This window comes from Microtus ochrogaster, unplaced genomic scaffold (assembly GCF_000317375.1).
Source record: "Microtus ochrogaster isolate Prairie Vole_2 unplaced genomic scaffold, MicOch1.0 UNK10, whole genome shotgun sequence".
Classification (NCBI taxonomy): domain Eukaryota; kingdom Metazoa; phylum Chordata; class Mammalia; order Rodentia; family Cricetidae; genus Microtus; species Microtus ochrogaster.
In genome coordinates this window covers 8,069,304-8,082,812 of record NW_004949108.1, presented here as the reverse complement: position 1 = coordinate 8,082,812, position 13,509 = coordinate 8,069,304, and the positions used below count along the sequence as shown (strand labels likewise).

Here is a 13,509-nt window from a genome sequence, read left to right as displayed (position 1 = left end):
GGGGGATGGGTGGGGGTGGGGGTGGGGGGCAGACTTGTACCCAAAGCCTGCCTTCCTTTCCAATAAAAAGGGACCTAAGAAAAGCCTTCTACATCTCACGTCTCTACTCTCTTTTTAAAGCCCTTCTTCTTTCTGGCTTTGTGCCAAAAAGAAGCAAGCGGCTAACTCAACCCAAGCAAAGACTCAAGGTATGAAGTGTTTGTTGCCATAGTCTGTTTTCATTGGAGTAACCGAATCAAACATCGGCTTAACCACACTTCTCTCCAGTTTCAGAGGAAACAAACCTGTGTACCCATTTGCACAAATTATGGCTGTTATCCCACGAGGGGCGGCAGGTGATTCAAAGCGGGGTGGATGGGACACCTACAGATACACACTATGTGGAGGGAGCTTGGGTACAGAGTTTATTTAGCGGGTATTTGCGAATGGTGTAGGAGTAAGGGAGGGGAGAAGGGGAGAAAGAGATGGGGGGGGTGATAGAGAAAGAGAGAAAAAGAGATGAAAAATGGGGTAAAGGGAGAAGGAAGAAAGGCAGAAGCTACCTCTTCAAGGGGGTGGCGGGGGAGGGGAAAGCGGAGAGGGACAGAGAGGGGGAGGGGGAGGAAGTGATGAAGTGGACCAGAGATCCTCTTGCCTAGGCAGGAAGGGAAGGGGAGGGGACATTGGGAGTGGGTGGGGCTTGTCTCTTAAAGGGACTTGGTACCCAGGTGACAGGGCACGCCTGCAGATTACAGCAATGACTCTAGCTGGCTTAAAATAACTAAAATTAACTTAAATAACTTAAAATTATAGTTTCCCCTATAATAACAACAATTAGACTAATGAGGAACCACTGTACCAAGGAAAGCCCTGGTCTAGGGACAGTGGGTCAACCAGAAGAAGCCTACTGTGTGTAGAAAGGAGTTTGTTGCCCGGGGAAACCCACCGAGGTTGGAATCCCGAAAACAAACTGTAAAGAGAAAGGGTTACTGCCTTGCTGCCGAAGCCCGGGCTGAATATGGCCCCCAGTGAGAGCTCGTAGATGGCATTCTTGTTTCCAAAGTCTGTCGCATCCCTCGCATGGTTTATGGCACTTGATCCTTGCGAGAATCTTGCAAAGTTATGACTTTTTATTTTATATTTGTAACACTGGGGATTGGACCTCGGCTCCTCTGCAAAGCTAGGGAAGCACTCCATGGATGAAAAACATTCCCAGCTCTCTTTTAACTCTGGGAGTTGAAACCAGCGCAGGCCTCCAGGGAAGCGAATGACCTTCCTTTCAGGAGAAGGTGACCAGCGGAACCTGGAAAGGGTCTCAAGGTTTCCAACCATGGTGCCGCTGTTCACCAGCACTGCAGACATTTGTGGGGGTTTGTTTGTTTTTTAATGTACAGTCCCGGCTGACGTCTTCATCTTATGTTCAAGGATAACCAACCTTGAACACCCGATCCTTCTGCCTCTACTAGGATTCCATGCTTGCACCTCAATCTGGAGTTTATGTTTCCAGCACTGTAGCCAAATATTCTCCCAGGCGAGCTACGTTCCTCTCAGTCATCTTTTATTTTTAAGGTAGCATCTCTCTGTGTAGCACTGGCGATCCTGGAACTTGTTATGTCGCGCAGGCTATGCTTGAATTCACAGAGATCCCCCTGCCTCTGCCTTCCCAGTGCTGGGATTGACGGCGTCCTGAAATGATCTTGAAGACTGTAGCCATTCCTCAGGATGAATGACTCTCATTCCTCAGAGTTGCAAACTGAGACTCGGAGCTCACCAGCTCCAACCTGCTCCTCTCCCAGTCAGGGAATGGATGCAGCCAGAGTGAATTTCCCAGCCCAGAGTAAAATGCTAAGGAGCTGAGCTGTGAGTCAAGTCCAGTTGCTACCTCCACACTGTCTCCTACAGGCCTGCCTCCCCGACAGCTCAGTATGATTGTTGTGCGTGCATGAAGTTCTAGGTTTTAGGTTCAACTCCCAGTATCGAAACACATACTCTCTCTCTTTCTCTCTTGCTTCAGAAAAACTTTATAAAGAGCTCTGTTTGCTTTCCTATCCCTCACAGATTCTTTAACACGGGCCAGTGAGATGGTTGTCTCGGCAACAACAGGCTCTGACCCCTGAGCCTGATGACCCGAGTTCCATTCCCGAGACTCACCTGGTGGAAGTTATGAGCTGAGTCCCTCAGGTTGTCCCTCTGCCCTCTGTACTTCCAGTGTGGCGTGAACCCCACCACCATCACATACACATACAACATGAATAAATAAGTACACTAAAAAGATCATAGGATAGAGCTCAACAGTTAAGAGCTCTTGCTGCTTTTCCTGGGGGAACCTGAATTCGATTCCCAGCACCCACATTGAGTGGCTCTCAACTACCTGGAAGTCAGCTCTAGGAGATCTGATACTGTCTCCTGACATTTGAGAATGCATGCGCGCGCGCGCACGCGCGCACACACACACACACACACACACACACACACACACACACACACAAATAATCCTTAAGATAAAATCCTTTAACCCTAACAGCCTGAAAAATCTCAAGCGTGCTAGACAGCAAAGGGAAGGCCTTGCTCCACCACAGCTCAGCACACATGCTCCTGCCAATCACTTTTATCCCAGCAGCCCGGGCTGTGTGTGTGTTCCCCAAATATTCATTGTCCCAGCCAGTGCCCATGTTTCCACCATAAAAAAGACTCTGTTACTTCTGGTCAAAGGTTTCAGGATGGATGCCTTGTATTATGATCCGCCATTATCAAAAGAGATCAGGTAGCCCTGGTCAGTGGGCTATGAAGAGATTTCCTTTACAAGCAGAGAGAACTAATAAACCATTGTCGGAGGCGTAGATGTTCCGAGGCACTCAGATGCCTAAGCTCCGTCTCTGTCTTAAAATATCCAAAGCTGATATTCACTTGTTTCCTTGGCACCCATTTTTAGGTTTCATGCAGCCTCTTTTGGGGAATAAAAGTCTGCAAAGTTCTCATTGAGGTCAGGCTTGTAAATTTGCTGTAGTCATTTTTTAAAAGTAATTTTTTTTCCTAGTAACATACAGAGGAAACACAGGAAAAAATCCTATTAATACCAAATCTCTCTCTTCTTCCTCTATAACAGTGGTTCTCAACCTGTGGGGTGTGACCCCTCAAGACTTGAACAACCCTTTTACAGGGGTCACACGTAAGAGATGCTGCATATCAGATATTAACATTATGACTCATAACAGTAGCAACATTACAGTTATGAAGTAGCACCAAGACTAATCTTATGGTTGGATAATCCCCACAACACGAAGTAGGGTGTATTAAAGGGTCATGCCATTAGGAAGGTTGAGAACCATGGTTCTATAATTTTATTTACTTATTTATTTAAGGTCTATTTTTTTTCTTTTTTTCTTTCTTTTTTTTTTTTTTTTTTTTTTTTTTTTTTTTTTTTGCCGTATTTTGAGGCAGGGTTTCCTCCCTGAACCCAGAGCTCAGCAATAATTAAGTAGAGGGCCATGAGTTCCTGGGATCCATCTATCTGCCCCCTACAATGCCTGCCATCCTTGGGTTGTAGACATGGCAACTTTTTTTTGAACGTGCCGAGGACCTCAGCTCAGGCCCTTATGCTTACAGCAAGTGCTGCAGAATGAGCCCGTCTCCTCCTCCAATGGTGTGGTTCAACAAGCTTCTAGTACTCTCTCCATCCATCAAGCATGTCTGTCAATGCTGGGTGGACTTGAGGTGATTCAGTCTGACAGCCTAGTCATCATCCCCCTGTACTAGTGGGGGACTCTTCAACCCAGAACTTATGAGTGTGAGGGTCAGACTTGGTCCTGCAGATCCATCATGTTCGGATGCTTCTCTTTGAGAAGATGGGCAAAGGAATTAGTGGGAAACACTTACTCGTGTCCGGGGTGAGAGGAAGGAAGACAGACTCTGAATGGAGAATCCGAGTGCCCTTGTTCTGGTGGCCAAACAGTCTTATCAATCATCTTGGATTTTTCCCACAGGCCCAAGGACCAGGTACATCTGCACTAGCTTGCTTCTGCAATCCTCTGTGACATTCTTGACTTCCTCTACACTGGTTCACTTCTTTTTTTACAGCTCTCACCACCGTATTGACACTTTTTTGTTTTGTTTTGTTTGCATGGCTGCTCTCCCTGGCTCCTAGATTATAAACAACAAGGAGGCAGGACATGGGTGCAGTTTGCAATGTTGTTTGGTTCACTGATCTCTCCCAAGCACCGCCACTTCTGACACATGTTAGCATCTAAGTTAATAACATTAGTTGAGAGGAAAGAGCTGGAGAATTCTGTTGGCAAGGGGGCTCCGGATGTCACTCAGTAAAACAAGCACAAAGTCCTTGGTTCTATCCACAACACTGCATATAGATAGCTGGGAGTATTGGCTCACTTCTCTTAAGTGGTCCCCTGGAGATGGAGGCCACAGGATCAAGATCATCCTCAGATACATATTGAGATGGAGGCCAGCCTAGGCTACAAGAGACCCAAAGCACTGGGCTATGAGGACCTCAATGCCGGTCCTGTGTCCTGCGTTGGTCCAAGATTGCCCTACCTGTGTTCTGAGAAAGGAAGTGATTGAAAGATTGAACACCCCATCTACACTCTGACCTAATCTTCCCTACCGGGTGAAGTTTCTCAGTTTTGGTACTGAGGTCTTCCAGTATTCAGACAATCGCTTCAGCTCTTCTCTCGCTACAGTTTTGTACAGATAACTGAAGAGTTCATACAGGAACACTTTCCTTTAGCTAGGTGAGGAGAGGCAAACCTGTCTTAAGCTAAGCCCCAATATTTTTAGTGAGTTTTGATTTATTTTAAGTTTGTTTTTATTTGTGTGTAGGTATGAAAGTCAATGGAGTTCAGCTATGTCGGATCCTCAGATCCCCTGGAGATGTAGGTACAGGCAGCTCAGTCATCCGACATGGGATGCTGGGAAGAGCAATAGATATTCTTACCACTGAGCCACCTCCTCAGCCCTGATGTGTATTTATGATGCACCAAATGCAGAAAGATTTTTTATGTTATGTGACATAAAAAAAAAAAAAAGTCACAAAGGAGGCAGGAATGGACCCCGGAGACAGAGACAAAAGAGCATGGGCTTTATGGATGGGCTTCCCAGAAATCAGCAAAACAAGAACACAGTAGAAATTTCAGCTCTATGCCTTCCTTTCTGTTTTATTTCTTTTTACGTACTAAAATTCTAGTTTACACACTAGGGCACACCCAGGCCCCCTTTTGGGGAGACACAAACCGAGCAATTCACTTGACTGAGGTGTGCAATTAATCTAAGGACATGTAACTTTCCTTTCATTTGGTTCCTGAGTATACAGATGAGGTTCTAAGGTTTTGGGGGGGGGGGGTTTGTGGATCTGTTGGGTAGAACCTTCATAAAGGGTTACTACTTTCTGGTTTGGGGTTGGGGACTAGGTAAAGGGCATTTGGCCCAATTTTCACCTTGTCACACCATCAGAGAAGCTAGGCAGTGCCACAGCCCCACAGCAACCATTAAAACAGCATGTGTATCACCCAGAATAATGACCCCAATGGCTAACCTCACACCTGTCTTTCCAAGACAAACCACTGTGCTCAGCTCCTCCTGGGGAATCTTTAGGTATTAGCTAGCTCCTCTCAAAGAAAACTATTCTCTATTAAAATGTAAAAATCACCTACCAACAAGGCAAGTATCGGTGTAATATACAGGCAAGTTAAATCACTTGCCAGTTTTACAGTTTATTCCAAATGTTGAGTTGGTATCCACATCTCACCTAAAATGATTTAAGAATCAATGTATATGAAAAGGCTTTGATAAGTGGACATGATTGGCACACAGCTATAATCGCAGCATTTGGGAGAGAAAGGCTATTCAAGCTCATCCTAGGTTCTAGGTTCCACAGACCAGAAGATTCTTGAAGAGTTCTCAAAAAATAGGACTCTAGGGTTAAAAGCACTTGTTGCTTTTGCAGAGGACCTGTGTTTGGTTCCTCACCTTTAACTCCAAATCCAGGGCACACTCACTCAAAATAACTTTCGAGGGCTTTCACAACACCGATTGATTATTATCCCATAGGTTAGGACAGTTATCTTAATGTTAACTATTTGAAGAAGTGGTTGCTAACCTGTAGAACCCACAAATCCATCTCCTTCTACCAAGTGGGAATAGCACCCTCCCCCACCAGAATCCCACAAAGGCCCAGAAGGCCCACCTAGGAAGGAAAACAGAGACTTGCATCATTTAACTGCTATTTATTTTCATAAACATGAGGTATTTCAAAGTGCTATAAGGTGCAGCACTAAATATATACATTTTGAAGAAATTAAACACAGAACTTTGCCATTTTTACCCAGTTCTATGCACCAAACATGAACAAATACAGTAACAAGGAAGAAACAGGCTAGGAAAAAAAAAGGAATATATATATAGTAAAATTTCTTTACAAAAGTTTCTTAGTTCAAAAAGTGATAAAGTAATATCTACTCAAAACTTTCACAACTCATTTTCATACGAAAATATAAGTATCAAATTTAGTTATGTATCAGCATCATATTAAAGTATACAGGCCGTGTAGGAATTAGTACAGTACATAACAGATTAACAATATATTTGTATACAAAACATGCTCCTCAAACATTGAGGTATTCTTACAGTACTTAGGTGTGAACTTCCAGTCTAATACTGGCCGCAAGAGCCACCTCTCATTACCCAGGACGTATACAAAAGGCGGTGTATCAATGGTATTTACACAAGTGTTCCCAGGGGCATCAAATGGCAAACCCCCTTCTGCGGGGTCTGCTGGAACTTAAGCACCATTGTAAAAAGAAGGAATGACTGTTTGGAAGCTTGGACCAGAACAAGGTGACTTCACAGCCTCCTGAAGCTCCCAACTGTCCCGGAACTTCCATGGCTGTCACCAGGTGATGTGGAGGAGGAAACAAGCCACCCAGCATCCCAGAACTCAGTTTCCCCACCCCACCCCCCCAGGTCATGGCAGAACCCCGTGTCCTGCCCCCTACTCAGATCCAAACTCGACAGGAGAACGATTTGAAAGTAAACCAACATTCTTAATGTCAACACAATGTTTCTTTAAAAAAAAAAATCAAAATGTGCAAAGTGGCAGTGACTGTCCGTGTGAGAAGCGTTTAGCAAGTCCGTGCATGTTCGATCTTCTTTAGCAGCTGCTGCTGCCTGGCCTGCAGTTTCTCCTTTTCCAGCAGGAGCTGGTGCTCGTTGGCCTGCAGGGCGTGGACGTACTCGGTGGCTTTTTTCAAGATGACCACCTTGGCAGCCTTCTCGTTCTTCACCAGCTCAGGCACATGGTCCCTGAGCGTCAGGAAGCTGGAGCGCAGGTCGTTGCGGCGCTGGCGCTCCAGGATGTTGTGGTTGCGGCGTCGCTCGCTGTCCTCCGAGTCCGAGTTTCGGGGGCTCAAGTTCTTAGCTTTCGCTGGGACAACATTCTTGAGGGGGCGTGGAGAAGCCTCGCTCTTGAGTTTCTTCTGCGGTGGGGCCTCCTCGCTCTCGACATAGGGTGAGGGCGCAGCGTAATTGTGCTGCTGGTGAATGGGAACACAGCGCTTGAGGATCAGCTCGCCAGCCTGTGCTCGCCCCACACCCAGAGCTGAGGTCTTGGGACGCACAGTAATGGTGAAGGTGGTGACAGCCTTGTTATTAGAGGAGGAGCGTCTCTTCTCCACGGTGACCACATCTATTTCCTCCTCTTCATCTTCCTCCTCGTCATCTTCATCATCTTTAAGGTAAAAAAAAATTCAGGTGAAACATTAACATACACACCATTATTTGAGTCTAGGGACAGAACCTAGATAGGTTTGACAAGCACACACACACACACACACACACACACACACACACACACACACACACAGAGAAAATATTCCTTCCCCAGGCTTCTATTCTCAATTTCTACCGAAGGCTTTAGAAAGTGAGGTGGGGCCAGCAGAACACTTGCCTAGCATGGAAGGACAACCCCCCCAAAACCCTCCACAAGTTAGATCCCTGGTATCAAAAATAAGACCAAAAAACTTGGACCAGGTGGCAGAACTCCAAGAACCCGGGTTTGAGCCACAAGAAACAATGGACAGTGGGATTCTGCAAATGGTTAATCTTCCTCCATCCTCAGTTTCCCCAGCTATTCAATGGGGGTAATAGCACAGCGTTTGAGTTTGGCAGACAATATGTAGACTTGGCGACAGATGCTCTGTAATAGGAGCTTTTAGCATAATCACCAGCCAGTCTGCCCCATGGATTTATTTATACACACTTCCACAGCCACCCTTCAGACTGGAGGCTCCTCATTTGGTGAAAACACATGGCTGGGTTTGATTTTTCCATCCTTAAACTCGAGGAACAATTTCATTGACTACGAATAAACAATCTTTGCTCCAGGAGCTCTACTCTGGAAGCAGTTTTTCATCCCGGCAAAGATCAAATCTCAATTACAAAGCTCTAATCCACAGTAGCTACACCTCATCCCAACGGGAGCAGCGCCCAAGCAGCAACAAAAAAAATCCTATCTGTTTTCTGACTCCTCGTTTACTCACATGCTAGGAGAGAAAATTATGGTTTTAAAAAACTGCAAGCATGAAAATCAAAACATCTTCTGCTTGATCTAGCTAGGACCGGAAAGCTGAACAATTGGGAGGTTTCTTCTGAAGCCGAAATGTTAGGCTGTTCCAGTCTGTGGGTCCCTTTAAGCCAGTGTTTTGGTTTTCAGCCAAGAAGACAGCTGTTGGAAGGAAGTGTTTCCTCACCGAAAGCTGTCAAGGCACAGACATTAAAGGGACAGAGCCCTTTCAAAGTGCAGGCTTATCACCAAGTTTCCTCCCAGGAGCCTCAGAACGATCCCCCTCACAGCCCAGAAGGAAATTTAGACTTTTTATTGTGAAAAAACACTGGCTTTCAAGGTCTAAAAGGAGGGTTAGTTACAGCTCCAAGGACAAGGGCACATAGGATTTAAATTGTGGTGCTTCCTCAGCCCCAAGGAAAAAGCGTCCCCCACCACCTTCCGAAGACCCAGATAAACGCACACAATAGAACAGCTGAAGGCTTGCGGGTTGTGTTCATTCCTAAGGAGCGGCTGCGGAAGGGACCCGCCCTCACCTTCAAGGGCACTGGGTTGGCGAACACAACTCCAACTCAATTAGGTCAGAAATTCCAACTAGGAAACGCAACTGGACCAGCCCTCACTCAAAACCGGAAAGAGGATCCCTGAAAATGTACACAACCACTAATGCACTTGCTGCCAGCTGCTGAAGTGTGTGTGTGTGGGGGGGGTGCCCCCACCGCCAGGTCTTTCTGATCCTGACTTGCGTCAGGCACAACGCCGCCTGCTGGCCACGCACCAAGCGCAAATAGCCCACCACCCACGGAGGGCCCACAGTCCTGGAGGTTGGGGGCGGGGGCAGGAATGGGAGCCAGGCATTCTCCTAACTTTTAGAAGCCTAAGTGGGATTGTGCACAGCCCCCATCTTTTGGGAAATCTTTCCCCTTCCCTGTCCTGGCCTAGAGGGACCTTTCCAACGCATTTAACAGGTTTCAGCCTAGTTAGCTTTCCGAGCCAACATCCTGATTGTGCTGGCCACCAACTTTTCCCACGGTGAGGGCAAACCTAGAACAAGGATTTCGGAAGAGGACTGACGAAATTTAAGGGAAGGTGTAGCTGGGGCTTCCAGCCTCTGTCCGGGAGAGGTGAGTAAAATAGGAGCACCGGCACGAACCTACGATAACAAAGGGACCGCAGTCTCCCCGACACACACTCCCCGCACCTCCCGCCCCAGGATCCCAAGGAGGCAACAAGGACCCTGAACCAGGCTTTACCTGAGTCGCTCAAGGTGTCCTCTCCGGAGGTACTGAGGGCCTTATGCTCGCCACTGTTGGCTGGACGGCCGCCTGCACGAGCAGGAGCGGCCACCGGGGCAGCAGCCGGAGCAGACACAGTAGTGACCACAGCGCTGGTCGCAGGGGCACTGATGGGGGCAGCGGACACTGGTGCCGGCTCACGCTTGTTCACTGGGAAGGGGAAGACCACGGCGGGGTCCACGCACTCCGCAGCCGGGTGGGAGAGATCGGTGGGCAGGGTGGCCCCGGTGCGGCCAGCACTCGCCGTCCCATTAAGGGCACGGCCCCCGGGGCTGCTGGCACTCACTCCCGGAGCCGGGCAGGCTGTGCCGGCGCCCGGGGGCCCGTGGCCGTGCTGCAGCTTCTCGTTCACCGCACGCTCCAGCTTCTCGCGGGCGGAGAAGCCGCTCCACATACAGTCCTGAAGGATGACCGGGTTAGGGGTGAGACTACTCAGTCCCCCCAGACCGAATGCATCCTCTTCTGCTGGGTTGCCCCACAGATCGGCCTCCGGCAGCAGCATCTCCGTAGCCCAATTCGAGGGCTCCGGGCTGTGCTCTGGGAAGGCGCGGCTGGGCGACAACGGGGGCGTGGGCAGCAGCTCAAACTTCTTCCAGATGTCCTCCCCCGGTGGGGTCGAATCGGGACCGCCGAAGTAGAAGTCATCTTCGTCCGGATAGAAGCAGGGCTGCAGCGAGTCAAACTCGAGGTCTGGGTTCTTGCAGATCATCCCCGGCATGGTGGACGCGGTGCAGCTGGGCATCTGTTCGCCTCCCGGGCGGTGACTGACCACTTTCCTCTCCGCTCTTTTTAATGTGGGGGAGTGCTTCCTTCCCGTGGGGAGCACAGAGTCGCGCCAACCTCCAACACTACAACCAACAGACAGACCAGGAGAGAATGAGGGGGTGGAATGATGGGGACAGGCAGTGCCCCCCCCCCCAATCTCGCCTACAAGCTTCCCAGCCTTTCCCACTGCTCGAGGTGGAGGAAGTTGAGCCTCTCCTCCACTCCCTCCTTTTGTGTACAAGCTGTCTAAGACTGTGGGTGGGAGGGGGCTTGCAGATGCAGGGGGTGGTGTGGCTCGGCAACTTTGGAAACTGCCGTTTCATTCACACAAGGCACTGCCTGGGGGAGGGGGGCAGTTCAAGCTGCAGATCCCAGCTCTTACTAGCACCATAGCCCCTCTTGTAATAGTGCAGGACCCAACTGCTCAAAGGAAGTCCAGCTACCGGGCACGAGACGGCACTACCTTCCATTTTTGCAGAAATAAGATGCGGGAGCGCAAACGCTAACGGGGTTCGGGAAACTTTATTAATTATTAAGGGCCTTTCTCCAAACAGACCAACGACAGACACATATAATCCCCTTCCATACAGCGCCTTAATTCTGGCAGATACCCTTGGTGCTCATCTTCTACCTATATCCTATTTTGGCCCTTTGCAATTTCCTCCCTTTGGAACCCCCAGTCTCTTCCACCGAAAAGAGGCTGAACCCCCATTTCTAAGAATGGTGCAAGGGCGCCCGCGCGATGAGGGTCGCCGGAGAGAATCGCGTCCCCTAAGCTGGGGCAGCCGTGACCTACATTATCACTCAGCGTCCTAGCTTCGCCTAACCCCTTTCCCTTCCTTCCCGCGGCACCTTTTGGAGAACGCCAGCTTCGGGTGGGGACGCACCGGCTCCCAGTCAGCTAACACCAAGATAAATCTCGTAGAGCCTGGCGAATTTCTTTTCGCTAAAGCTATCTCTCTGCCCGGGCCGGGCTGTAAAAAGGATTAGGGCGGGTCTCTTCCAGCTAGGGTGCCTACGGGTGCTGAATTAGCTTTTCAGGGAAAGCCCCCAGATGGTTTTGTTTCGAAAGCAGACACGGTGTGTCCCCCACACACTAAGAAAATAAATAAATAAAATAAAATATATAAAAAAGAAAAAACCCGGCATATTTGGGCGCCGGGTGCAGAGCCCGGTTCAGGGGCTCGCCTAGCAGCAGCGCTCCGGCGTTCCCCCGGCGCTCGGAGCTTTACAAGTACCGCTTCTTACCTCCCGCAGACTGCCGGGGATCCGGAGGCGACTCGGCTCTGGGGTCTCCGGGTGGGCTGAGGGGGCGGCGGCGGGAGGGGGTTGTCCTCGGGCGGCTGCAGTGTGTGCACGCTTACGCCTGGCTAGCGCTCGTTCAGCTCCAACCCAGTTCCCAGGAGCCCCCCGCATCCACCCAGCGCGTCCAGACAGATGACTGTCACTGGCTGCGCTTTGAAGCTCGGGGGATATTATTAACTGAAAAAAATCTGACACACCCGGGGGGCGGGGAGAGAAGGGGGCTGTGGCGCAGACGAGGGGGAGGGAGAAAGGCAGAGGCAAGCGCCTTTACCCCGCCCTCTTGATTTCCATAAAAATCAGGGGAGGCGCCAAAGCCTTTCGCGCCAAAAGCCATTTGCTTTTTTTTTTTCTTCCTTTTTGCAGTCTGCAGGCTGCAAAGCTGGGAAACCCGGGGCGTCCCCCTCCGCCCTTTTGGACCCCCGGGCTTGCACCCGACGCACTCAGCGAACCAGCTGCGCGCAGAGCGGTGTTGCGCAGCACCCACCCCATGGACCTGGACATTACTTGGCTTTTTTCTTTTTTTTTTTTAAACCCCTGGTTGTGTGCTGGGGGGCGAGAGGGGGGGGTTCTAGCCTGGTCCCTGCTTGCACTGCCTTTGTGTGTGTGTGTGTGTGTGTGTGTGTGTGTGTGTGTGTGTGTGTGTGCGTGCGCAAGCTGAGCTCCAGGCCAAAGTGGAACAAGGCTGGCTGAGGGATTGTTCGTGTGTGATCTCGAAAGAAGGCGACGGGAGTGCAAAATGGGAGGCCGAGGACGCGCCCACGTAGGAATGAGACCGCAGGAGGTTTCTAGTTTCAAATTGAAAGGAAGGGGCGCCCCCCTTGTTTGAAAATAAATAAGTGCGGGCTACGAGGGTGGCGCCGCATCGCTTTCTTCGGCCGAAGGCGACACCTCGCGGAGACGGAGCAGAAAGCGGAGTCTCACCGCTGGGCCCCGAAGTGGGGCCACCCCCGCGAGATAGTTAGCGAATCCTCGGTACCGCGGGAGGGATTGTGAAACGCTAAGAGACTCGTCCCCCACCTTTCCGAAGCCAGCGTTCACTAAAATTCCGGACAACTGGACTCGGTGCAAACAGAAGGAACTACACAGTCCACATCGCCCAAAGTACCTCTCAGTAAACCTTGAGTTCACATTGAAGGCATCAAGGAAAGCCACCATCAACTTGGCTTCTTTGTGTCCCCGTTGCCTCACCAAGTGGTGTTAACAGAAAAAGCGTGACATCTTATTAAGACCTGACGGGGTGTGTGCATTTTTCATTCACCCCGTGGGGGACATTTCCCTCCCTCCCGTCTCACTTCCGTTCAGGCAAACATTCTATTTCTTTCCGAAATGATGGGGTTAAAAATAACCGCTCCTGTCCCCCAAAACTTCCCAATAATGGCCCAGGCCTCCTGTGGCGCCTCTTTCACCGCCACATTCCCAGTGGGGTGCGATTCACTCTTAAAAAACATTCCCTTAAGCTTGTTTGTGGGGAAGCTTCTCCATTTCCCTCTAAATTGGAAATGACACCCCTCACTCACCTCCAGGAAAGAGTGCTAAGAAAGGAAGAAGAAAATGCTAGTGAATCAAGTTCAAAATGCTGTGTATTAGCATGTGTGA

At 49.6% G+C, this 13,509-nt stretch overlaps 2 protein-coding genes across 2 annotated transcripts; one reads left to right on the top strand and one right to left on the bottom strand.

Annotated features, from left to right (window-relative positions):
- Positions 1–6,970: 6,970 nt before the first annotated feature.
- Positions 6,971–10,670, bottom strand: Mycn (MYCN proto-oncogene, bHLH transcription factor). The gene is made up of 2 exons (XM_026788962.1): positions 9,802–10,670; positions 6,971–7,714 (listed from the first exon to the last, which is right to left on the bottom strand). The coding sequence occupies exons 1-2, from the start codon at positions 10,583–10,585 to the stop codon at positions 7,110–7,112; spliced, it is 1,389 nt and encodes a 462-aa protein (XP_026644763.1). The 5' UTR covers positions 10,586–10,670; the 3' UTR covers positions 6,971–7,109.
- Positions 10,671–12,563: 1,893 nt separating this feature from the next.
- Mycnos (MYCN opposite strand) lies at positions 12,564–12,906 on the top strand (the record flags this gene model as incomplete). Its single annotated transcript, XM_026788949.1, is given in 3 exon segments — positions 12,564–12,594; positions 12,597–12,713; positions 12,716–12,906. Coding segments are annotated over 3 exon segments (339 nt in total), but the record flags the coding sequence as incomplete, so codon positions are not given.
- Between the last annotated feature and the right edge of the window lie 603 nt (positions 12,907–13,509).

Bases quoted from the DNA above. Each gene is read 5' to 3' on its own strand.
- Mycn (XM_026788962.1), bottom strand. From the start codon at position 10,585: ATGCCCAGCTGCACCGCGTCCACCATGCCGGGGATGATCTGCAAGAAC. The intron at 7,715-9,801 runs GTAAAGCCTGGT...TTTACCTTAAAG, and splicing joins GGACACCTTGAGCGACTCAG to ATGATGAAGATGACGAGGAG.